Raw genomic sequence first — 27,217 nt, forward strand, 5'->3', positions numbered from 1 at the left:
TAGTAATTAGTTTAAAGAAGCGATAGCTCACCAGACAAGAGACTAGTAAAAAATCCAACCAGAATTACTAGTTTGATTTTTTTTTTTTACTTTTCAATATGACGAAGACGTAAGCATAAGCGATACCTGACTGAATTTAGCAATTCCTTGTGAATTTTCAATCTTACTTCAGAAGCTTGAAAGATTTAAATGTATCATAAAACTGACTAAACTCGAAGGATAAAACCAGAGTTTGTCCGTCTTTTTAAGTTAGTCAACACTCTGCAAATTTAAAATTTCGAGTTGCATAAAAGTTGAGACAGTGAATTTTCTCACATATTCTCTTATTTATAGTGACTGCAAGGCCTCCAGTGTTGCCAAATTAATTGACTGTTTTAAAGTAATTTTCCAACCAAAAACTCACCAAAAAAGATTCTTTGTAGTAACATCCTTCGTCAGTTTCCATTTCGCGGACAAATATACTAAAGTACACTGAAAAGGAAGCAACATTTTTTTTTGTACACATTTTCATTTGCTCATAACATATTTTGAGCGCGTTTTTTTTTTTAAATGCGACAATTAGTTTGAATTTGAGATTTCTGTGTTTCGGGATCGACGGAAACACCTTTTGTTTGCTTACATCTCTAAGAAGTGAACGGAGAAGTTTCAAACACTTCAAAAAAGTAAAATCATAAAATGTCCAAATGTGACGCATTGTACCAGAGCCTTTAAATTCGACCAAAACGGTACAATTGTACCGCATTGGCAACACTGGAGACCCAGGTTAGTGTACTATATATGCAGATTCTTAAATTTTATGACTGTGAAAATAAATTCTAAACTTTTTTCTCGCATCCAATTGACTAAATATACCACGCGAAAAAAAAGCAACAAATATGTAGAACACTAACGAGACTTTTTGTTGTCTAAAATTAAAATGCAGTAATTTCAAGTCTTATCATAACTTTTAGCAATTATTTTTCCCTCTCCCCCCTAATCAATACAAAATTCTAAGTCTCCCGCCCACCCTAAAACTTCTCCGAAAGTTTCGACTTGATCTCTAGGCCACGAGACAAAACTGAGTTGACTTACGAACTCGTTTACGAAGAGAAAAGCCTCCCCCTTTCGTCTTTATTCCTATTATTTAGCTAACTATAAGCAAATTCTATTTCACTGGAAAAATGGGAATTTTACGTTCCAAAATGCGTTCTCAATACTTGGACATATTATAAACAGGAAAAATGTCGAGTGGGGGGACGCGAGTCCATGGCCCTGTGAATAATAGTCTTATCGATCACACACTACCGACAGAGCTGAAGGGGCTTTACTAGCTGGCTTAACATGTTCGATATGTTTATATGTAAAATAAACAAGGTTTCTCTACAGTTTAAAGACGTAGTGAATTATTATATATATAGGATAGTATTACGATACTTCATGATCATGCTATAATATAAAGGAAAGAAAAGAAGAATAAAAACAGAATTAATATCAGCCATAGGAGCCCAATGACCGGGCAAAAACCCAATTTCACCCCACCCTTTTTAAACGTTCTGTCTTCACCACACCCAATTAAATTCTTGAAAATTTTCAGTAATTCTTTAGTCCTGTTGCAGTCTAATTTGGGGTGTTCAGACTTTATCTGCCCCCAGATGGGCTATTTCGTGCATAGCCCACTATTTTTGAACAGCACACTATCAAAGCCATTATCTTTAGCATTTCACGTACCCTGATTGTTCGTTTAGCTTGTAGCTCAAGACGACAAGACGAGGCCCTCAAAGTCACAATTTCATTCTGCAAATACTAGATTAAATCAAACCATATGAATACAAAAGAGTAGAAAGACAAATAAAATAGCTTGAGGAGTAAAGAGGAAGGCTTAAACATCTGAATAATTATCAGCCCTTAGTACCCCTTCCCCCTCTTAAGATAAAAATAAAAAGATAACAGACCTTGATAGTGCTTGGTGACCTAGGCGAGGGAACAGGTGGCAATTGTGTCCCAGTTCCGTATAAAATACCGTGAGCTGGTATTGTTGGCAGCGGAGAAAACAAACCGGGAGACAGTGGTGATATACTGGAAGGAACGTCCATAGATGAGTGGCGACGAGTAAATGGCTCCACTTCACTAATTGTCCTTAAAAAAGGTACACTTTAATATTAAATAAAAATTATTCTGTTTCATTATGCAACCATAATTTTTGGAGCTCCAACCTTTATGATAGTATTTTTTAAAGTTGATTTTGTCCGCGAAAGGGTTCCAAAGCTATTTGAAACACAAGCCATGGTAAGCAAATAAGTCCAAGACTCAGGGTGTTGCCTAATTCAGTAAGAAAATTTGAACCCTAGGTATACTACCAGTTACTTTTTGCCTATTATTACTAAAACTAAATAAAAATTTCCATTCGAAAGACTACCACTACGTAAAAAGCACCCCTCAGAAAAAAGCAGTATTGCAAAAAAAGATAAAAAAGCTCCTACTGAACCCTCAATCAAATGAACATACCAAAACGGAGAGACAAGGTTGAGTGCATGGAGTGAGGGACAAACTTTGACTACGAATGAGAAAGAAGACATGAAATTTCTCAACATAATGGAAAAGTAACAAGGGGTATAACCTGTTAAAGGGCAGTAGGGAGGGTAACAAGCTTCTACACTCAGGTTTGCCTCCCCCAAGGGTGAAATTTAGTCTGTTCAAAAATCTTGCCAAAACTAAGATAATGCCCGCAAAATTCAAGTATCCACAGAAACGGGTCTGTTTCCTTTAGTATATATGGTATTATATTGTATTTATGGTATTATACTATATGGTATGTGTATGATATTACATAGTACGGTATATAGTATGAAGTCGTAGCATATAGTATGGTATTATGGTATATAGTATAGCTTTATGGTATTATATGGCTCATTTTTCAGTTTTCACTGTCATTTCCCCCAGATTTGGGAAAATTGACTTCAACTTAGCTTAAATTGAAATATTTTTGGGAAAAAATTGTTATGTTTACAGTATTGATAGTGCGGCTAGGGGGGCACCATCAATACTGTGCTGGTGTATACCCGTCGATCACTGAATTATAGACTATAGTTCATCTGCTAGTTTTGAGTTTTGCATATTTGTTTTGTTTAATGTATCAAGCAGTGTCTACATTTTCGCAGTTTTTGCTGTTGCTCTAAATCTTTACATAATCCAACGTCACTTCCATAAAATTTGAGGTACTATATTAGGGTGGTATTCTGAGGATCTTCCCAAATCTATGGTTTAAAACTAATTATACAATGAACACTGAACGAAGTTGTGTCTTAAGCGCATATCGTCTACCTGAAGTATTCATTTGGGGCTCACAAACTTTATTCTACCAGGTTATTTATTTTCATAGATTGAAATAAGTAAATAGGAATGGGCCAGTTCACTAAATATACATTTTCTTGTCTCAATATATTCTATTGAAAAGACTCTCTCAGACAAGATCTTACGATCTATGATATGCTTGCAAAAAGGGCAAGTAAGTATAACCAAACAAGGATGCAAGAGCAAACTTTAGTTAGTGCAGACTGTTAAGATCGTTTTCATTACAAAGCATTGAAGGTATATAAATTATACAAGTAAAATATATCTTATTTAAATGAATAATTATTTAATTTCAATAAGTTAAACACATTCAAATTATTAGAACTAAATTATAAAATAAATTATTAAATTCTCATAAATTGAAAATATATAATTTTATATACAAATTATACGTGTTTGCCCCTCCTCACATAAACTGGTCAGCAATTGCGTATAATTAACAACTTACAAATATGGGTTATATTTATTGTAAATTCGTTTGTACCTTTCTTAATATTTAAGTGGAGGGGGGGGGGGGTGGATTCAGTTAGAAACCAGAATATTCAGCTACAGAATCCCACAAAAAAAATCGGACTTCCACCAAAAGAAAAAATCGGAAAAAAACAGACTTTTCTGATTTTAACGGTCGGAAAATCTGAGAAAAAACTGACTAGGTAGACAGAAAACTGACTTGATAAGGGGCTTTCTCCCGAAAAAAAAATTCAATACGTCAGAAGATATTAGCCAATAGCTTATCGCTTAGCTTCAAAGAGGGATGATCAGCCAAAATTCCAAAAAAGTTTGTTTGCTTCATCCGCGTTCATCATCACCATAGTGACGAATTACAATTTTTCCTTCTTTCATTTCCTTGCAAAAAAAAAACAAACAAAAAACAAAAGAAAAACACATGAAATGAAAAATAACAAACTTATAGTAATATTATGAAAAGCGATAGAAATGTTTGTGAAAACCCTTATTTCATTGATTTCTTCGGAAATCTAAAAAATCATTAAGGGAATAGTATCAGTTAGAAATGAAGAAAATAAAGACAGAAATAAGGGGAACCAATCATAGCATTGAATCTTGTAAAGAGAAGACAGAAAAGTAATCTCACACACTTTTTTCTGCAAAAAAAAACAAAAAACAACAACAGAATTTTGATCTATTTAGATTAGTCAAGTGTCCTAAAAAGAGAAAAATTTGACTTTTTTTCAAAATTTACGACAATTTTTCAGACTGGGCCGAATTTCTGACTTTTTTTGTAGAAAATCTGACTTGACAGTTCTCCCCTACAATCTTATATTTGTTTCCTCTTCCACCAGCTAAACCTCTGTTAACGTATTACACATCGACAGAAACCATTAAACCGTTGTTAATTATTACATGTATTAAAAAATCTTCTACAGTTCCACTTTATCAAACTTCAGTATTCTTTTTGAATTATTCTTTTTACTGCCACATTAGCAAAAGTACTGCTTAGACAGCATTTGTGTTAACACTACCAAGGTGCGAGAATTTCTGGCTAAATTTACCCCCTTCCATCCTCTCAGAAACTAATTTACAAAAAATACCTTGGTAAACACACTTCATGGATTAATACGAAAATCTGACTTGGTGACAGCCTGTATTATAATTTTATATTTTTGCCTCTTCAATTAAAACCACTGTTAAGAGTATTACCCATCGAATGAACCAACTAAACCGTTCTTAATGCTTAGAAGTACAAAAAAATATTCTTAATTTTAACTTTATTAAACTTCACTATTCTTTTTTTAATTATTCTTTTTGTTGCCACGTTAGCATAAATATTGCTAAGACAGCATTTGTGTTAACACAACACTAAGGTCCAATAGTTCCTGGCTAAATTTCCCATACCCCCCACGTCCCCTCAGAAACAAATTCTGAAAAATACCTTGGTAGGCAAACTTTATGAGTTAATACAGTCAAGCGTCACTTTGTAGCATACTGTCAGTATGAGGTATATAATTGTAGAAAAATAGAACAATCTAAAGCTATTCAACGTTAAAATGCATATAAATATAACAACCTTAGACACAAAACTAATACGATTTATTTTATATTCAAACTGTAAAAAGCAAAAATCCATGAAAAACAAAAGATTCTAACTTCACATTCATCAATTAGAATTTTCATTTTTTTGACAGCTTTAGAAATGCTAAAATTTAATAGCATTTAAATACGTCAATCTAGGTAAAGACCTGTAAATCTTACCAAGAATCCTAAAGTTATACATGGCAAATAGCGATTACCACGAGTGGTTTACCGCGGTCTACAGTCAAGACTTCAGCTATTTTCTACCGTTGTCCAACTTCTGTTCTCTAGCTTGGCTGACACTTATTTACTGTTTGCGGGAAGGGCAAACCTCTTTTCTTTAGGATAAGTACGATTACTGGAGTCTACAAACCAGATGCTGAATTACTTTCTGTAGTTTTCAAATATATTTTACGAATGTTTTGCACTTTTGCTGCTCCATACTTGACAACAGCATTGAAACACAAAGGGTAGTTGAGATCCTACTCATCTCGTTAATAAAAATAAACTTTGAAAATTAGAAATTACAGATAAAAGAGCTATCTCCCAACTTTCTATGAATGACCATTCTATTTGATGAGGCAAAAAAAAGACGAAAAAGAGAGGGAAAATTTGTTGCTCATTCAACGCTATCGGAAAACCTACAGATACTTCTAGTTTACATTACACTTGTTCAAAATTAAAACCCTTGTTGGGAAAATAAACAACTTCTTTGGGATAATTATGAATACCAGATTCCATAGCCTAAATAATAAAGTATTTACTACCTTGATCCAAATTCGTTTCTTTGTCGACTCGGTTGACGATTTAGACTAGGACTGGAAGGAGCAGCAACAGCTCCGTGGGAAGGTAAATATCTTGATGGTAGCGTTGCAACAGAATGTGCTCTTGCTAAATTTATTCCACTAATATCCCTTCTTGGTGGCAAAGGAGGTGGTGGGGATACATCTCGTGGAGGAAGCTGAGGAGCATCTGGAGCTTGTTTCACCTTAAAAAATTAGGTAGATCATAGTAAATCAGAAGGCTTCAAGGCTACACAAGATAGAGGTACCTAATGTAGGCAAGATAGATGAAAGTCTAATTACAAGTCACTTGAAGTTCAAAGATAGGTTGAACTACAGATACAAAGAAAAGTTATAACCATGAAAACTAGTCAAAGACCAAAATTCATAGGATATTTTGGACGCTTGTTGGGGTGGTGGTGATGGTTTAGACCTCAAAGTCCCTTACCTTAGTTCCATTCAACATTAAATAAAATTGAATGGAATATACTTTCATGAAACATGATAAATCCCTTTCATCTCCAAATTTTTGCTTTTATAAATACTTTTTACCAAGTACAAGGGTTAACATTTGCAGCTTCTGATAAAATTCTCCATTGTGTTAAGCTAAACTCGCATGAACCACGTTTACTAAATTTAAAACACTTATTTTATAGCCATTAGCCAGTTTACTCCCTTGAGATATAATACCAGTAAAAACCACACAAAGCCTCCATCCTTAACTCACCTAGCACAGCAGGTAGTGAATTCTGTCCTTAAATAAATAATTTATTCCTCACGCCTCTCAATACAAATTTTCCCCATAACTGACACCCTTTTAAAAGAGAATGTTATGGCAGGGCGATGAGCGGATCGACTGCAGCACGATTGCCATTTAAAGTCGTCTTACGTTGAAAGTCTCGAGATATGGTATGTTTATGTTTAGGCTATTGGAGAAGGCTTCCAGTGATTTCATCTTTTCGACTGGGAATGGTAATTTGTTCCAGATCCTGATGACCCGGGGTATGAACGAATGATGGTAAGAATTAGATCTTGCAATCTTCATCTTCATAGGCTCCAATTGCAGACTGTGCGATCTTGTGTTGCTTTGGGGAGTTATTTGAACAAGCTTGTCTTTTTTTCCCAAAATTCTCATGAACTATCTTGAAGAGGGTTTTTAAGTCTAGGATCGTTCTTCTTGTCTCAAGTTTATGGAGAGTGGGCCTTCTTAGAGCTTCGTCATACGGAAGGTTTCTGAATCCTTGAAGTCCTTTTACAAAGCGTCTCTGGACTCGTTCTATTCTATCAATATCCTTTTTTGAGATATGGCGACCAGATGACAGCGGCGTATTCAAGCTGTGGCCTGACGTAGCTTGTGTATGCTGAGATCTTTGAGTGAATGTCAAGGTATCGTAGGGAGTGAGTGAGTAGCCAGAGTATTTGATGCTTTACGCACAACCGGGTCGATATGCTTTTCTGGTTTGAGGTCCAAGCTCAGAATTACACCTAGGTCCTTTTCATAGGTAGATTTTGTCAGGTCGATACCTTTAATTTTGTATGAGCATTTCGGATTTTGGCAGCCAGGATGGATGACAGAGCATTTTGCCACATTTGGTGAAAGTTGCCATTCTTCGAGCTTCTCTGCCGCTTTGGATTTGTGATGATGCACTAGCTTCTCCCAGGAGCTTCGTATCGTCTGCAAACAGGCCGAAGTCGGCTTGGGAAATGGCATTTATGCAGATGTCTATGTACATGACGAACAAGACTGGGCCGATAACACTACCTTGTGGGACGCCACTGGTTGCATCTGTCCATCGGATTGTGTGTCTGCAACCTTGAATGCTATTTTTTTCATCATTCAAGTATGCTGAGAGCCAATTTTTTAGATGTCACTTGATTCCACAGACTTATAGGCAGTGGGTGAGTTTTCACAAGGATATTCGGTCGAACACCTTAAGTAGATCGATTAGGATAATATCTATTGGAATCCCACGGTCCAGGGCAGACTGGATCTAGTCGTGTATCACTACTAATTGGGAAACAATAGAACGATTTTTACGGAAGCCATGCTGATGATCTGAGATGAGGTTGTTCACTTCAAAGTGCGAGTTTAATTTTTCCACTATGACCCTTTCCATGATTTTCAGGAAAGGTGAAGTAAGGCTGATCGGGCGATAATTCTCCGGCTCACTCCATTTCCCTTTTCCTTTGAAAATAGGTGTTACATGGGATAGCTTCCAGTAAGTAGGAATCTTGCATTGCTCAAATGAGATTTAGAAAAGTATTGCCAGAGGTTCACATAGCTCGTCTCTCACTTCTTTCAGGATAAGGGACGGGATGCCATCAGGATTGAGTGCTTTTGACGATTTCATGCACTTCATTCCTCTTAGAACACTTCCTGGCGTGAAGCCAATGCTGTGGATCTCACTTCCTGGGTGTGAGTCTTGGAGTTGAGGTAAATAGCCATCGTCAACAGTGAACGTACTGGCGAAGAGTTTTACAAGAGCATTCGTCTTATCTAGGCTAGTGCTATGGACCACATCACTTCGATCTATTAGTGTTGGTAGTTTCTGTTGCTCACCTAGTTTGCGTTTGCACAGGTTGTAGAAATCGCTTTTTGTTCTTATTTTCGGGAATTCTTCCCGTTCCCAATCTTTGCTGTAGTTTCTGATAGCTTTTCTACATTTTGAGCTGACTTTTTGAAGCTTAGCGAGTCTACTTATGCTTCCAGATGCTTTGTAATCCCTATATGACTTCTTTCGGTCCCTGATGAGCTTTCTTATATGCTTGGGAAAGAATATCCTTTTGCCAATGTGCTTGTTGTTCCTGAATGGTATGGTTTGAGTGACGGCTCGGTGAAGTATGCCATAGAAAACTTCCCAGGCTTCGGCAATTGGTAGGTTGTACACAAGGTTGTCCCAATCGGTATGCTGTAGTATTATTTTGAGTTTTGTTATGTCTGTTTTATGGAAGTTTAATTTAAAAGCGGGTCCATTATCCTTTGTACGGATTTTGAGTTGTTCAGCACGGACTTGGCAGTGGACAGCATGTTCGTGGTCGCTTGTAACGGGGTTAACGACTGTTTTTGTAACGAGCAGGTCTACCATGGTCGTGTTGAATACAACTTCCAAGGCATTGCTTTGACGCGTAGGCTCGAGGACACTCTGCGCTAGGTTCAACTCGCTAGCGAGGTCAAGATAGTGTATTAGTTGATCTTTTGAGTTCTGGTTTCTCATCCCGAAGGAATGATTTTTCCAATCCATTTTAGGTATGTTTAGGTCTCCGCATATCACTACGGATTTAAATTTGTTAAAGATCTTCTCCAGGTAGGCAGAAAATTCACGATCCGCATTCAGTCAATCTGTCTCCACTTCTTATAAGTTACTGTTGACCGGTAACACGGCTACAATTACCAGGCAAGAACCGTCGTTAGAAGTAGGCATAACACAGGTTATGGCGTCTATTGTGCTATTAGAGAAACTACTATGCTCGCATATATGTAAGTTTTCCCTTGAAAGTATCGCCACACCACTTCCCTGTGGTTTTGCAGTGTTATCCTTCCTAAAACTTCATATTCTGGTATTCCAAATCTAGTTGATAGTATTTTTTCATGTAGCCAACTTTCAGAAATGCAGATTACATCGTATCGAGTTTTCATAGAGGAATGCTTGAAGCTCGCCGACCTTTCCAACCATACTGTGTGCGTTAAAAATTAGTAATTTTATCTCTTTTGGCTGTTCGGCTATTGTCTCACATTCGCATTACGCGGTTCGGGAGCAATGGCTCGTTTCTGAATCTGCATACGTGTCAAATCAGGGTTAATGTATATGTCTTTTCGTATTTCATCATCGCTAGATGTCCTGAGTGCTGGAGCTCCCTTCACTATTTGTTAGCGTTTTTTAAGGATATCTGGGCTGTTGCGTTTTAGTTTGACCAGCAGTAGTTTCGGTTTTCCTCCAAGGGGAGCTTTACCGATACGAACTGTTTCCAAGGATTTCGGTGTCGGTCAAGCGAGCTCCAAGGTCGTGGTCTTCACATAGCTTAACAACTTTTTCGGCGTCCGTACAGCCATCATTTTCTGACAGACCTGCAACAACAATTTTGAAACGTTTCTCATCGCGTTGATCTTTTCTCTTTCTGCAAGAATTAGCATATCGATGGCCGGCTCCTGGATCGGAGCCCTGCTTTGACTTACTTGTCCATTTGGCCTTGGTGCCATTGAGGGACCTTGATCTGCCACGGAATCTCGTAGTCTCAGGAGAAGTTTTGATACGTTCCTTTTCGAGCAGCTTGTGCACTCGTACTTAAACAATTGTGAGTTGCTGTCAAGTTGCTTAATCGCTAGGAATACATCTGCGTGCAATGATCTGAATCCAGCACGCTCCCATTCTGAGCAGAAAAAGCACTACAACGAGGAGCAATGTTCTGCCACTTTGTGACAGTACGAGCAGTCGCCAGTTTTACTTTGCTGGGAAGTGGAAGTTGACTGAGAAGAATCCAAGCCTGTGAATACTGGGATCAGAGTTCCTGGTAACCGAACGTTCATCGGCTGGTGTTAAAGCGGATTTGTTTTGTACTGGAGTGCTTTTGGGGGTGCCAGATTTAGATTTGCATTTCTGACAGAGCCACTTTCCCTTCAGTTTTTCCATTGTATCTTTGTTGTACGTTACTGAGGCACAATTAAATTGAAATCAGCTGCAGCACTCTCTGCACTCTATTCCACCCTGAGCTCTTGTAACGTTCTTTTTGCATTTAGGGCAGTTATTTGCCATGGTTCACGGTCTTATCAAGATGCCGACAGATGTCAACTCGTCACAGGATTTTTAGAACTTGGAAGGGGGGGATTTTGGACCTGTGGGAAGTGCAGATACCCGAATCGCCTATCCCCAGCAGCTTAAGGATGGATATCCAGCCGGTACCAATACGACCCTTCGTGTTCATTATCGCTCTCTTCTGCACAGGTTTTTCCGAATGTAAGAGATAAACGACTCAGTGTTCTTTTTGGGAAAAAACAAATACTTGGCAACTATAGATCGGTGCTATGTGAAGAGCAACAAAGATGGTGCTATATGAAATTGGCGATGAAGATGGCGAGCCAGTCAACATGAGAAAAAAGATGGCGCTGATACAAATATCAGAGAAAAAGACCTATACTAGGAGTTGGAGAAGGTCTCTCAAATTCGCCTTAACTAAAATATATCTTTAGAGTGTAAAAAACAATATGAAAATAACCTCAAAGTAATGCAGAAGCTTTATCCCATTAACAACAAAGAACCAAAGTCAGCCACAATAAACCCTGGACATAGCACAGATGACGTTTGAGGCTATTAATAATGCCTATTAGACTGACAAAATTAAGACAGTGTTGAACTGAGTGTAGCCAAACTATCCTAGATTTACGAGCGATGACTGTTCCTCAGTTCTAATAATCTTTGGAGCTTGTATCGGGTCACACCAGAAGCTAGAATGATGAACCCTTCTTGAACTCCAATTTTATTCAGTAAAAATATGGACTACAAAACAGACTAAAAAAAGAACTACCACATCTGTTTTAATTAATTTTCACTATATCTAGTATATAAAATTAGGATTTCTTTTAATCTTCTTGTATAACTAGCGTTGCCTGGTAGGCCTATTCATATTCGTCGAAAATATCACAAAGTTCGTAATTGCAAACTTAAAGACTATGTAAGGTCATCAGTTATGTTATGAATTATTATTAGTATGACGAAGCCTTTTTAATCTTTTCTTTTAACATCTGTGTAGTGGTATTCATATATACGCAAATCTTACTTTGGGCGAGAGGTCTCCAGTGTACGAATCGCCTCTTCTTGTTCTGGGTGGTAGCGGCGGTGGAACAGCTCCATGGGACGAGGGCAGTGAGGCATGTCCAAATCGGGATAGGTTCTCAAATGTGCGAGAGAACCTTGGGCTACCAGGAGACAAATTATTCCCTGAAATACCAACAGAAATAGTAAACAAAGAAAGAAAAGAATAATTAGACAGGCACGAAACAAACTTCAAGATACATCAATCGAAGCACCAACAAAATGCATAAAAAGACAAACAAAGAAAAAAACGTGCAATTTTGGTTAATTTTTAATTTTCATGCACTTATTATTTCGATGTTTGTAATTTCGGTGATTTCAGGTAAAGAGTAACAGTAATAGATAAACCCATTTTTATTTCTCTGAAGCAATAGCTAGGCAAATATAAGAAAGTATTTGGTAAAAAAGGAGGTAAAAACAAGTTAAAATAATACTTGAAATAATTGTGTTTAAAGGGATCTTTGCGAGGAAAAAAGGACAAAAATTAAAGTTTAAAAGAAATTTTTTTAAAGAAAGTAGAAATTTTAATTTCTGGGAGAAAGGTTGTAAGCAAGAAGTATTAGAGCACAACCTACACCAATAACATCTACGAAAACACCAACGACGAAATTATAAGGCTAGGCAGAGTAGGCCTATTGCTCTTGTTAACAGTAGATTACCCTACGCTAAACAACCAAATACTTGTCTTTTTAGGCAGTTTGAAATGCGGGAGAATGTAAAGAGCCCAAAACTATTCAACTAGTGGGCTTTCAAGTTTAGACATAAATCTACTCTGTGCGACCTGGATAGGCCCATTGAGTTAAATTAGTTCTTGGAGCAAAACTAGTACGGGTTATTTATTACTTACACAGAGACTTTGCCTTTAAGTGCTATAAATATATAGATTAGGCTAGGCCTATATCATTATCATATCAATTATCCAATTATGTTTCAAATTTTCTACTTATTTAGACACTTTTAAATGCTTTCACCAGCCACAACGCTTCGTTTGGCGCTAGTAGTTTTCTATTGATATCTTTCAACGTTAAATAGCGGAAGATCCGACACTTATCAGTTACACATACTCTTTGGTGCGACCTACAATACACTCGGGAACAGAGCTCTGGTGGCATGAACCAGTAGTAGAGTTCAAATCACTTTAAAAGATAAATTGGTCTCCATATAAGCCGCATATAATCAGGCTAGGCACGTAAGCAGAATTTTTTTTTTCTGGGGGTGTGGGCCAAAACCTTCGAAACAGCAGATATAAAGTAGCACTTTTTTTATTTAGTAATGCAAAAAGCACGTATATCGGAAAATACAGATTAACTTTTAATCTGTAGTGTTGTAGCGAATGGGGGGACGAAGACTGAAGCCTCAAAAGTACGTTTTAGGCTAAGGTTATGTTCATAGCGATTTAGAACCAGTGATTAATCTATTATATCTCATTGAAAGGGAAATTTTAGGGTTAACAGTGCAATATGGGTGCTGCGGGGGTAGTTCTTCTATTGCAAAAACGTAGATTTTAATGAAAAATGATAGTTTCCAAAATTGATCCATTAAAAGCTGTACTTTATCCTAAAAAGGGGAGATAAACGCCCTAATATCAAGGATAATTCTATCTTGCTGTAGAAAGCAAACTCTCTTTATAAAATAAAATAACAGTACAATTGCTAATACTTCAAAGAGGGTAAAAAGTTAGACAGAGAATGGGTTAATAATTGGGCAGTGACTTGACCGGATAATTGCATGCTGTAAAATCCCCCATAAAAGGCTTCACACATGTATCTAGATTCTTAATAAATGTCCTACTTTTGCCAGAAATCCCAAGAAACCACAGGGAAATTAAACATTTCACAAAATTTCGGAGGGGGGGGGGCAGAAGACTCCCCCTGCGTACGTGCCAGAATCAGGCTGTAAAAGATGGAAGGATTGTTTTCACATCGATTCAGTAATCTGGCGCTAATGACACGGTCCTGGCTAAAAGTTGTAACCCTGACGAAAGGGTAACAAATGCAGATTATTTGGAGATGCTACAGTTGAAACAAAAATTCATGGCCGTATCGAATTAAAGCGTTATTAGGTTGACCAGGACTACCATATATTTGGAATGAGGGGCTAGGACCAACAGAGAAGAACTAATCATTTATTCATCGGTGTATGAGTAGAATGAAAGACTAGAAAATCTAGGTTTGGGATTCCTAACTTACCTGCGCAATGGAGAAGGAGCTTAGATTAGAATTAGATTAATTAGGGGATTAGAAATAACATCTGCACTAATCTTAAGAACCCCTGGAATAATTGAAAAGCTACCTAAACATTAAATTCTTCTGATTATTTACCCCTCCCATCATGAAATTTCCTGTGATATAATCCCCTTCCTTAAGGAGCGAACATGTGTGCACATAAGCCTCTTTCTTATCTGCACTCTTATCGGCACGCGTGCTTTATTTACTTCACTTTTAGCCAAATTGGCGAGTGCAGATTTTGATTATTTATCTTCTAGTACTAGTAATCAACAAGCACTTCATAAGGCTATTTACTACAAACATGTCAAACCCTTGGAGAAGGGTGGGGGTCAAACTAAAAGGATTTCACTTTAAGATTTATATTATGACACATTCCAAGAGCGAGGTACTCTTCAGGAAAATTTGGGGAGGAGTGAATTCCTCTCATGTGGTATACTCCTCTTATCTGCAGGGCGACTATATGATCAGCAGATTAATGAGAGCCTGGGAATTTGTCCGTTCTCTTTAAATGAAAAGGCCACTCAATGTAATAATAAAAGTTGGTTTATTTATAAAGAACTAAAAAAAAGAGAAAGAGAAAGATAATATTGAACGTTTAGAAACACAAGAATAGAAGACTACTAAAAATTACCACCAGATAAAAAAAAAACTTCTTAGGAATGCTTTTAACTGACTATATTACTACAATTCCATAAGATAAATAATAAAGCATATTAGACAGAAGAAATTAAGTTACAATGTTGAACTGAGTGTAGCCAAACTACTCTTGTTTTATGAGCGATGACTGTTCCTCAGTTCTAATAATCTTTGGAGCTTGTATCAGGTCACATCAGAAGCTAGAATGATAAACCCTTCTTGGACTCCAATTTTATCAAGTAAAAATAGGGCTTATCCGTAAGTCACCTTACAATCGTCTTATTCAATTTTTTTTTAATTGTGTGCCTTCCTCTTGTTGTTTTGTTTCCTTCTTTCCTAAGTTATTCCATCTTTCATTTTTGTATCTGTGGTTATGAATAAAGAGACAATACACGACAGTAATTTGCTCATAAATTCCCACAGCTTCATATTATTAATTTTTTGTACGAAAAGAGGCTATAAGAGAACTGGTCCTGGAGGGGGGGGGGATTTGAACCAACTTTGGGGAGGGAATACTCCTATCCGTTTTGTATGCAAGTACAGGGCGATTTCAAAGAGAGCTAAAACTAAAAAAACAAATGATGACAAAGCTTTGCAGTGGAATCGATCGATAGCCACACCCAAGTTACCATTCACAAAAAAAGGAAAGAAAGAAAGAAAAACAAACAAACAAAAGAGCACCACACCTTCTATTGAATACACCATAAGCACCTTGCCTTGTTATGTATTTAGTGGGTCCACCTCACTGTCATTGTATTAACCTATATGATGAGATGCCGACAAAACATAAAATACATATATAACTAAATAAAACAATAGTATGAGAGATAAGGATGGGATAGTGATTAAAAGCACCTCTGTTAATCAAGCATTTTCAGCTTTTGGGCCAACACCTAGAAGATATGCGGTCAACCACACAGGATTGCTAGTTAACAATTTCAACAAGGAAACGGCGACAATAAACAGTTGTCATCTATCTCCAATCAAACTACCAAACTACCTGCCAATCAAACTTTTTCAACCCCAAATCTGCATTATGCTATCTTTCAGTATTGTAACTACAACAGCCACAGAACGACGGAGAAAAAGAGAGCACTACCAAGAAATAATAAAAACTAGAATAAATTTGACTACGTTCGTCTAACAGACTAGCTTTACATCACACCGTTCTAAAAAAAATAAAATTTAATATATAGTTTCCTCAGCAAAATGAATAATACCTGCATTGTGTCCAATGATTACAGATGCAAAAACAGGATCATTGATTTGAGGCGGTGTTAGCGGTGTTCCTGGTGTAGACGGTGTACCTCCCCTTGAGCTTTCATTTATAGAGGTTAAGTCTCCGCTATGGGGTCCATTGTCATCTTGAATATTTGTGCGACTTCCTGACATTATGGACTGTAGGGATTGAAGTGCTGGTGGAACACTTCGTAAGATCATACTTTTGGGTTTGATTCCAGGTGACTTCAACCTTGACTCGGGCCATTTCCTAGGCTGAAAAAGAAAATTGGAATACAAAGCACAATCAAACTGTTAAGAAGCAAAATTAAATAACTCGACTTCAATTTCTTTTTTAGATTCCAACTTCAAAGCACACAACTGACTTAACGCTAGATGTTCCAAATGGATTCTTGAAAATGAAGAGAACCAAAAAAAAAAAAAAGAAAAAAAAGAAAACTAAATACTTCTTAAACAGGAGGAGAGAAAGAGAGAGAGACATAGAGATATACAGAGAAGGGGGGGGGGAAGAAATAATCGAAAGGGAGAAAAAAGAGAAGGAAAAGTATGGAAGAGGGAGAGAAAGGGCGAGAGAGAGGGACCAAGAGAGAGAGAGAGAGAGAGAGAGAGAGAGAGAGAGAAAAAAAAAGGAGAGAGAATTCATTAATTAGAATCGACAAATTGTTGTTATTAGAGTACCTTTCCTTGTTATTTTTAACAATTCTGGTAATGACATTTTGATTTGATTGCAACTTAGCCTTCGGTAGAAATTAGCCTTCAAATTAATGCGTCAAAGAGTGAGGTTTTTGCTTTTGGCAAATATATGGATATTGTTGAGTGTGTGTAGTTAGTTAACAAGAATGCTAAGTTTCACTTCTTGTTTTTAGTATATCAGTTTCCCATCAAGGATAGTGAAATATCCACGAGGGCACTTCTACTGTCAAAACAATAGAAAAAATTTGAGAAAACGTCCGTGTTGTCCGTATTCACATGCGTTCCCCGTGTTCTTGCATTGACCTCTCTTTGGAGAATTAATAAAAAAAAAAAAAAAACTCCGAAAAAATGTTCTTTTTTTTAGAGAAAAGTGTAGATCCTTTTAAAACTTATGACAAGCAGAAATAAAGCCCAATAATATTTCCGACTCCAGAACTCAGAGAAGACCAGAAATTACAATTAAAAAATAAATAAAATCCAAAACGAATAAATATTAAAATAAATGATCATATGAAACATAAAGATAACTGATACTGATATGCATGAATAAATAAATCTTAAAACGAGTAAAAATGAAATTAAATATTTAATTCAAACTTAAAGCCAACAAAAGTTACTTTAAGCAAGAGTTTAGCTAATGCTCCCTTCCCCCTACTCTAACCGTAAAAGTTCTAGAGCCTGTTACGTCATTTGTGTTTTATTAAAAACTAAGTATTTGTTTCTTGAACGGTGTGTTTTGTTTTTTAAAATGCCAACGACAAAAAAAAAAAAAAAAATCACGATAATAATCAAGATGACTGGAAAAAACTATTGTCAAACCCAGAGGCGTAGAATGGGAAACTTATAAGAGATAGATCTTCGGGGAATTAATATAGACCATTAATAGCAAATTATCAGCGATAATAAGCAAAAACTTTTAGCACCAATGACAGTCTGGCGTCTACATAAAAAAGTTGAAGGTGTAAAAAAAAAACCAAGAGATTTTACAAAATAAAATTGCAAGGCTAGAGGATCAAAGCTCTTCGGCAATTAATTTGCATACTTTTTTTCTTTCGAGTAATTTGAAAACAAAATTTAGTCTGCACAAAGTAGGCCTAGGTTAGTTTGGGAGACTCCTGGTAGCCTGTTTTAGTTTAAGCTGGTCGGTCTACTGAGGGCACAATTTTACTTTCTTTAATCTCACCTGCATTTCGAAGTACCTGACAAGATAGGTATACAGCATTTTGAGGTCTAAGTCGTTAAAAACCTAGATGGCACTGGCGATTTTTCCTTTAAACATAAGAACCAGTTTCCACTCTTGTAAGCTTACCACACTCTTTAGATACTAATAACGATTATATACACTCGTTATAATACTTATATGTGACATTTCTGCTTTGTGTGACAAGCAATAAACACCTAGTTTCACCATATGGGAGGATTGAGCTTGAAATCCAGGTTGAACAGAGCAATAGTGGCTTTTTTTTAGTTTAGCCAAGTTGAATATATATTATCCCTCTATGGCTCATTAGTTTTTCTGTGGTTGTTCCCTCTTTTTAGGCCTTAGTGTGGCATAGCTTATCACGGTTTATTGTTGGTTTGAGAGATAAAGATAATAAAATTTGTACCGAAGCCTACCATCCACATTTTGTTTATGACTAATTTTATTTTTTAATATAAATTTCAGATTAAGTTAAATTTTACTAAATTCGTTAATTTTACATTCGACCAGATTTAAATTCATTCTAATCTAAAATACTAAGTAAATTCACTATTCCAAAATTCATACGTTAACTCGTTTTTAGATTATTTTTAGTAAATTTGGGTAAAGAAATTTGTTTTAAAAAGCACAAACTTCTTAAATATTACAATTAAATTATCTACGAATGATAGCCAGCACAAATTGAGCAGAAACTATTTATTTATTGTTCAAATGAGCTTACTAAGTCATTAAAACATTATTATTACGACTAATTACAATTACAAGTTTATCACAGGAATATGTAGACTTCGATAAATAATAATAAAATGAATTAAAAACTAACACGCATTAGCGTTGCTACGTTTGCTTTCGAAAGCTCTGTGCGGTGGTGAGCGTTGAGTATTAAGGCATGGTTTGGCATTGACGCCAGTAAATAAGTATGTGCAACTAGTGAAAAATTACTAAAAATGAAGACACCAAAAGGATGATTAAAATTTTAAAACATATTATTTATAATTTTAATCAGAAAGTGTCAACATAATGTCCTAAAAAAACTTGAGTTCTACTTGTCGACTTCCAAATTTTCGACGTTCTACTGCATTGAACTTGAAAGCAAATATCATTCTATTGGGACGCTACATTCATAGAACTCTTTCTAGGTAGAAGATAATGACTTCAGGACACGAAAGGTCGAAAAAGTATTCCGACCTTGAAATGACTTCTGAGGACCTTCTATATCAATTTTATTGACCTAAGACACAATATGCTAAACTACCTGGGACAAAATATCAAAATAAATCATAAAAGGTGAAAATACAGGTTATCGAAAATTAGTATATTTCAGAGGGGAATGCCACATCTTATGACAACCCGAAATGACGACAATTCCCACTTTCATATTTTGAATTAGTAACGTCTCTGGAGGGTAGTGTTTCTTCTTTTCTTTCTTTTTGTATTCGATGATCCCTGGGTTTAGCATGCTTCTTTAAGGATTACTAACTATTCGTTGACTACCCCCCTCTCCCCACCCCTACTGACATTGTTCGAAAGGACCGAAAAGGAGAATTGAATCATAGTGGCATACAAAAAACTAGTTAGCAGTTTTGAATGTCCCCATCTCCTAAAAAATTGTAAAGTTCCCTCCACTATAGGAACCAGCCTTGTATGAGCCTAATATGACAAATGATGCACGCTAAGCTACTAGTAACACGGATGACAGAAGAGGAAGATAAAACAAAAAGAGATAAAAAAGATAAACAAAGAAAAGAGAGAAAACGAACAGAAAAGAGAAAGAGAGAACGAATAAGGGGGTAAAGAACGAACAGGTATAGACAAACTACTTACAAATTTATTAGGTTGCTTGCATCCCCTTGGCTCGATTTCAAGACTCTTTTCATATAAATAATTACTAATTTGAGTATCATTGCAATCACTAAATGGATTCAGGTTCTCAAGCAAATGCTAAAATAAAAATACAGAAAATTAAAAAATGCTAACATTACTACAAATATACAGCATTAAAGTATACAGCAATACAAGCACTTGAAAAAAAACATTTTTTTCACGTTTACATGTTCTACGTTACAATACTCTTACGATCTTTTTTTTTTGTTAAACACTTCGCTTAAAATTTTGGCAATGAATAACCGGTATTAAAAATATGATTTATGCATACGCAAATGCATACATATGGGACATTGTAGATAATTTTATGTTTAACAGAGCATTTTAGGGGTTCCTCTTAAACCCGCCCAAATAAAACTGTGATATCCCTCCCCCCACCCTAGGATCAGGCCTGTGCTTATTTGTTCTTACTTTGATAAGTAGCAAGTCAGCCAGCTATTAACTGGAAATAAAGTTTGGATCGCTCACAATTTGACTGATTATAAGCAAAATTTTACCTACAGCATATCCTCAGTTTTTTCTGTTCGTTTGAGATTGAACTATTCATAGGCTTTACAGTCGATTCGATAATAACAAACAAACAAAGCAAATTAATTGAATCTTTCCTAAATTACACTATAAATTTACAATATTAGACTTAGGTTTATTTAGACATACACTCTTGCACAAGCCTAATTTACGTAGTCTTTACAAACTTAAAATCATAAAAATACAGGCCTCGATTTCGCAATAGGCCCATTAGGCCCGGGCCTACGGGCGCAATAAATTATCACTGAGTGATTTTCAAAGTACGAGGTTTACACAGTCGTCGCACTGCTTATTCCCAGAAAATTGATACAGGAATTCCGTGGCCACTTATAAACCGTTAGACGGTTCCCAAGAGTGGCAGCTGAGAGTTCTGTATCACCTCTCTATGGCATTACTTTGGCTCATCAGTTGTGTTCTGTTCAGTACCTCCACTATGGAGGAGGGGGAGTGATTTAAGTCTGTAATTTAGTTATAATTCAGAACTAAAAGTCCGAATTTAAGAATATGCACAAATATAATCATTTTTACGATATTTCCTTTTTTCACGAGAAAGGGAGGAAAGTGAAACGCACGAATCATAATATTCTGATTGTTATCAGACTATTTCAGATTATTGAGGTTAGCTTATCAGATTACTTTAGGCACATCTCGTGTGATGAGTTTATATATATATATATATATATATATATATATATATATATATATATATATATATATATATATATATATATATATATATATATATATATATATATAGGTTAACAAGCAACTTAATTAAACTGATTTACCAGGAAACTCTGAGAACTCAGGTTTAAACTTAGCTATTGCAAGATCCTGTCCCTAAAGGAGTAGCAACTACGGTATTTATTTAAAATTTAGATTTACAACTATAATACCTTCAGATGGGAATTTATATAGTATCCTGTTATTTAAATTATAATACAAATAATTTATATAGCATAATATACAACATATATGCATTATTATTATATGATTATTAGAGTTTTTATGAAGTTATATAATTCGCTTGTACGACCACGTCTGGAGGTTGGAATATCATTGGCAGCCCCTTTTTTCAAAAAAAAAGATAAGAAGTTGCTTGAGGATGTCCAGCGTCGTGCCACTAAGATGGTTTCCAACATGAATAAATTTCCATACGAAGAAAGACTACGTCGTTTGAAGCTATCGACACTGACATACTGAAGGAAAACGGGTGATATGATTTTAACAAATATCCTTCCTGGTCTCAGATAACTTCGAAGACCACACTGCCTTTCCATGACGAAAGTAAAACAGTTCAAAATAGGGTTGATAACTTTTTATTGACAGTGAACAGATATAAAATTATTTAACTGGATATTCCGAACACATATACAGTGTTCATCATCGGCAGTAAAACAGCAGTACTGCTGATGATGAACACTGTATATGTGTTCGAAATATCCAGTTAAATAATTTTATATCTATTCATTGTCAATTAAAAGGTATCATCCCTCTTTTTGGACTGTTTTACTTTCCTGGTCTCTTTGCACAGCCCTTGCATTCTGACACTAGAGGACATTCAATGAAGCTCCCCATGCAGCATGCCACGAGTAGACACAGAAGTCATTTCTTCAGCCAAAGAGTCATCAATCTGTGGAATCAACTATCTGAGGTAACAGTTTCTGTAACTTGAACCGACACGTTCAAGTCCCACATTGATAAGGAATGGCTCTGCCAGGAATTCGTTTACAATTGTGAAGCTGCAGATTCATCCACAAGAGTCTAGATCAACCACAATCTACACCAAACGAATTTTTTTTTCATCTCTGGAGCATCACAAGGATGGAAAATCTTTATATCGCTCCAAGCTGCGATTTAAGGTAATCTAAGGTAATGATATTATAGATTATACAATTGTGAGAATATATAAATATATATATATATATATATATATATATATATATATATATATATATATATATATATATATATATATATAAATATATATATATATATACATGGTAAATTATAATATTGTTATAATGACTTTTTAGTTTCCACAAATGGCCCAGGAAGAGTAGTCGCTTCCCTTGAGAGTGCCGAGCCGACTGTTAGGCCAATACAGCCAAGATACTGACACAATTTTATGCTATGTAGGACTCATTTGTCCTTTCACTATGATAAGTTGCTGATGGTATCTTTAAACATTGTAAAATTAACGATTATGAAACCGACTGAGCGAACTTACCCTTATCTTAGGTACAAGCGTTAAACAGTAGGGTTGATTTTGATACTGTTGTATTTCTCCAGTTATTTCAGCCACTTTTCTTCTCTTGGCAAAATTGATCAAGTTTTCCGCTCGTGGAAGAAAGTCTGGATTTCCTTCTTCAATGTGTAAAATATTTGTCAGGTACATGCCTAAAATGAAACCACCAAAATTTGCACCTTCTTGGTCAAGATAAGGCTACAGGACTCAGAGAAGGCGGCTTTCATATTTGAGAACGCATCCCGATATAGAACCGCAAGACACAGTAAAACACAAATTTTCAATGGTTGTCCCCCTTCTTTCCTCAATGCAAATCTAAGGTGTAGTTCTTATCAAAGATTACTAGTGAAATATAAAAGCCTTAATGATTTTAGCAATTTTTAAAAGAAATCAATAGAAATATTTTTCTTACTCTCCAGACCTTTGGTTCGGACACTCATTTATCACTTAAACCTTCTGTGGGGTACAGAAGTAGAGGACCTATGTTCTCAATGAAATTGATTTGTGAACGCCGATAAACTAACAACTTCTGTTCCACACCCATCTGTCTTAAATCCTTCTATCTTGTATAATGGCTACCCTTAAACAGTGACGTCAATTAGGGAAGGCAGGAGGCATTTGATCCCACTACCTAAAATCTAAAAATACTTTTATTCGTATTTCCATAGAGAAATGTTTTTTTCTTGTAATTTAATAGAAGAAAAACGCCGTATCCTTAGCCCCCCCCCTGAATTTTGCTACTTTAAAGGTAGAGACTTACATATATGAGGCTGTCTGGACTCAATTACGGCCACTTAGGGTTAAGTAAAGTTTAAACTCGATATTAGCCGAGTACACTGATAAATGGATGTTTTCCCTTTTCTATATATTCCTTTTCCATATGTTATCCCTTTTCTTTTCTGATACCTCCAATGCCTAATTTTGAAGCAAACAGCAAAGCAAACTGTTTGAGTTCCAGCACCAATCCTCCGTATATATCAGTAGGTTCATCTTTTCAAATTGAATCTGAAATGGCTTAGGCTAAAGTGGCTTTTTGCTACAATGAAATTGAAATGCGCGCCCATACTGTCGACATCGAGGAGGTAGATTCAGCCTAATCAAGAAACTGAATGTCCCTTAAACTGAAGAGCGTAGAATACCTGGCGATTCAGCATACTTATTATCTGCCGCATTAAGTGTGGCGTTAACGGGTTGAGTAAAAAAAGAAGAACGGTTGAGTAAAAAGAAGAAAGAAGAACGGGTTGAGTAAAAGTTACCGACATTAGCTTTTGCAAAAGTAAAACAAGGTAGAGCTAAATTTTGAAAACGCAAACAGCACTACGGCCATTGCTCAGACTCGCTAGATAGCGACATCTACACACTGAGAGTGGACATGGGCTAGGGGATCCACCTCTCTTGAGTTTCAACCTAAATGCAAAAGTCTCATCACTTTTTGTTATTCCTTCATCCAGATAATCACTTATATTTTACTCTTAGGTACTTCCGGCACGAGGGTAGAAAAACTTTAAAAGTTTAATAGCCTGGGGATAGAACCAGGCACAATGCCATCCTAGAAAAAGAACTCAAATCTAGGTTGCCCCATATTTAGCACCCTCGAATCGTAACACTTCAAGCTTCATCGCTCAATTACTTCAAGCGCTCATTTGCCTAATTTTATACCAAACAATAAGCTCTATGGAAAATATGTTTCGATGCAGCTTTCTATTGCTATAATGAAAGAAAGCTGAAGACAGCTATGACACGGATGAATGATGAAGAATGAAAGATTATAAAAGTAAAACAGTTCAAAATAGGGATGATACCTTTTTATTGACAGTGAATAGATATAAAATTATTTAACTGGATATTTCGAACACATATACAATGTTCATCATCAGCAGTAAAACTAAAAGACATGAATAAAAATAAACAAAATTTATACCTAATAAACTAATTACATATAGTTTATTGCTCTTATTTTTTCAATGCAACAGCCGAGGCAAATCTCTTTGACCTTTTCGGTTCCGGTTCATTAAAATTATCTGACATATTACGTGGACAGAGGTCATAGCTCTTAGGTGAGGTGATATTTACTTTATTTGACCTCAGTAAATTATCATAAATTGAGTTTAAAAAATACAAAAATGTATTTTTCTGGGCCAAACAATAGTTGGGTTTTTCGGGGACGGAGGTGGTCCCCGAATAGGGCAGGAATTATGAAAAAGAACTAAAGGGAACAGGAATTTCATAAGAGGAAGTAATAAGGGAAGCTTTGAACAGGTTGTGGCGGAGGAGCGTACGCAGCTGCGTTTGCCTCAGGAAGCTTGGTGATACAACAAGTTGTTGGTAGTAGTAACAGTACAGAGAATTTGAATTAGGGACCATGGAGTTCTAATGCTTCCGTTTTTGGCCAGAAAAGGCGGCCAGAATCATATTCAATACTTGATATCCTCCGCAAAGAAAAACTTACTTTATCCCTAATAGGATTAAATTTTCGACTACCCCAGTTTTACAGAGCCCTATTTTTTTACTAGGTTCATCTTCGGATCTAAAGAAATTAATTGCATTTCCTACTGTCTATTATGATTTTTTTTTTTGTTTGATCTTGACAATCACCTTCGAATCTAAGGCAAAAAAAAAAACATAAGCTATAATGACCTTCATAAACATTTCTGCAAAAGGGGATGCACACCAACTCCCCCATGTATGAAATCTATTCTTCCAGCCCTCCGGTAACAACCCCTCATAATTTTTGTTTTCATTGTACAATACATACATAATAAATCCAAAAGACTGTGCAGCCATGAAGCCAACTCTTCTGAACATTAAAACTTACCAAATGTCTTTCAATCCTCAAGGGCAATGCATTAAAATTGCATTAACAGAGGAATATGTACTTAGAAGAAACGAAGATAAAAAAGAGAAGAGTGATAGAGAGAGAAAGAGAAAGAGAGAGAGAGAGAGAGAGAGAGAGAGAGAGTCACAATGAAATGAAAAGTATTGGGATGTGGAATAAACGAAGATGCTATACATAGAATGCTACTAAAACTATTGCTAATACGGAAGCTAAAAGTATTTAGACGGAATTGTCAAGAAAAATTTAGGTGGATGTTAACTAAATCAAAATGAACTATAAGCCTGTAGAGTTTTAACTATACTGTACAACTGTACAACTATTGTACAACTCCTTTTCTACAGAAAAGAGTTTTATGACTAAGGACCTTTTTCTGAGATATAATCTTAAAGAAAAGCAGGCACCGAATAGCTTATTAATTTCCAAAAATAATATATTGGTCATAAAAATTACATTTCTTGACTGTAGGTTTTGGTTCGAGTTTACGGCTGGAAAAAAAAAAACATTCTACAGCTTTAATAATTCTGCGTTTTTCAATTTTTTTTTTTTTTTTTTTTAAGATAAAAAAGAGAGTGAGAGAGAGAAGAAAGAGAGAGAGAGAGAGAGAGAGAGTGAGAGAGAGAGAGAGAGAGAGAGAGAGAGAGAGAGAGAGAGAGAGAGAGAGAGAGAGAGAGAGAGAGAGAGAGAGAGAGAGAGAGAGAGAAGAGAGAGAGAGAGAGAGAGAGAGAAAGAGAGAGAGAGAGAGAGAGAGAGAGAGATTAGAGGTCTTAAATTAAAGCAATAAAGGAGACAGTGAGGAACAATGTTAGAAGTAGAGAAACATCTACTTACCGAAGAAGGGAACACATGGGGGATTTATAGACCGGAGCTTTTCTTGATACTTTCTGAAATGGTCCGAACTCAGCTCTTTAGCTTCTTCTAAGGCCTTTTCTAGCTTTTGAGGGAGAGCCTTGAAATACGTAAAAGTAAAATAAAGAGGATAAAATCTAAGTGGCGATGGGTTTTACTTTTTATGGGTGAAATGAAATGAAAATTTTGAAAATTATATTTTTAGTTTACAAGCTAAACTAGGAGATACAAATTTTAACAAAGCGAGTAGATTCTACAGATGTCTGTAAATTTTAAGTTAGTGAAATGATATAAAACGTGCTATATTTTCAGCCCTTATGAGAAGCCACCAATCAATCCAGGAGTTTTAGGAGGGAATTTGAAGTGCAAGTCTCCAAAAAAGCCAACAAACGACCCCCTTAACTGAAGGAAAAATATAGTGGGCTTTGAAAGCCCACTGTTAACAAAAAGATTATATTAGCTTGGAAAAGGGAAATGTTTTATATTCTTCGAAATTTTCCTCAATTAAAATTCCAATACGTTACACCAGTGCATCTTGTATGGCACAATTCCTTGTTTTTCAAAGAATCATTTCTTTTCAAAGTCATTAGTTATAAAGAAATGTAATGCATGAGCAAAAAAAGACTTCACGACTATTCACCTTTTTTTTCCCGAACAACCATAAACGATATTTTAGTGCTACTCTTATAGACCTGAATTATTTACAATAGCAAATTACAATTCAGATGACGTATTAAATGGCCACGAAGACCAAACTGCCTTTCCCATCACAAACATCAAAAACAAGTAGAACAATAGAGGATTCTTTTCGTAACACAGTGGAAATCTAATCTAAATGAATATTTCGGTCCTATGTCCAAGGGATCCATCCTCAGCGAAACATAAATACATAAAAGAAGAAAAATTACAACAACATACGACCAATAAA

The 27,217-nt window shown here is 35.9% G+C and overlaps 1 protein-coding gene across 1 annotated transcript in view; it reads right to left on the reverse strand.

The window, feature by feature from the left end:
- Nucleotides 1-1,862: 1,862 nt before the first annotated feature.
- LOC136026819 (protein son of sevenless-like) overlaps nucleotides 1,863-27,217 on the reverse strand; it is a 104,213-nt gene continuing 78,858 nt past the window's right edge. The window contains exons 14-20 of the mRNA XM_065703521.1: nucleotides 26,272-26,389; nucleotides 22,590-22,759; nucleotides 19,772-19,888; nucleotides 16,035-16,308; nucleotides 11,916-12,076; nucleotides 6,129-6,349; nucleotides 1,863-2,115 (exon numbers count right to left, since the gene is read on the reverse strand). Coding sequence (XP_065559593.1) covers nucleotides 1,878-2,115; nucleotides 6,129-6,349; nucleotides 11,916-12,076; nucleotides 16,035-16,308; nucleotides 19,772-19,888; nucleotides 22,590-22,759; nucleotides 26,272-26,389 — 1,299 coding nt within the window. The 3' untranslated portion in view covers nucleotides 1,863-1,877. The remainder of the gene's footprint in view (nucleotides 2,116-6,128; nucleotides 6,350-11,915; nucleotides 12,077-16,034; nucleotides 16,309-19,771; nucleotides 19,889-22,589; nucleotides 22,760-26,271; nucleotides 26,390-27,217) is intronic.

This window comes from Artemia franciscana, chromosome 5 (genome assembly GCF_032884065.1).
Source record: "Artemia franciscana chromosome 5, ASM3288406v1, whole genome shotgun sequence".
In the NCBI taxonomy this organism is placed as follows: domain Eukaryota; kingdom Metazoa; phylum Arthropoda; class Branchiopoda; order Anostraca; family Artemiidae; genus Artemia; species Artemia franciscana.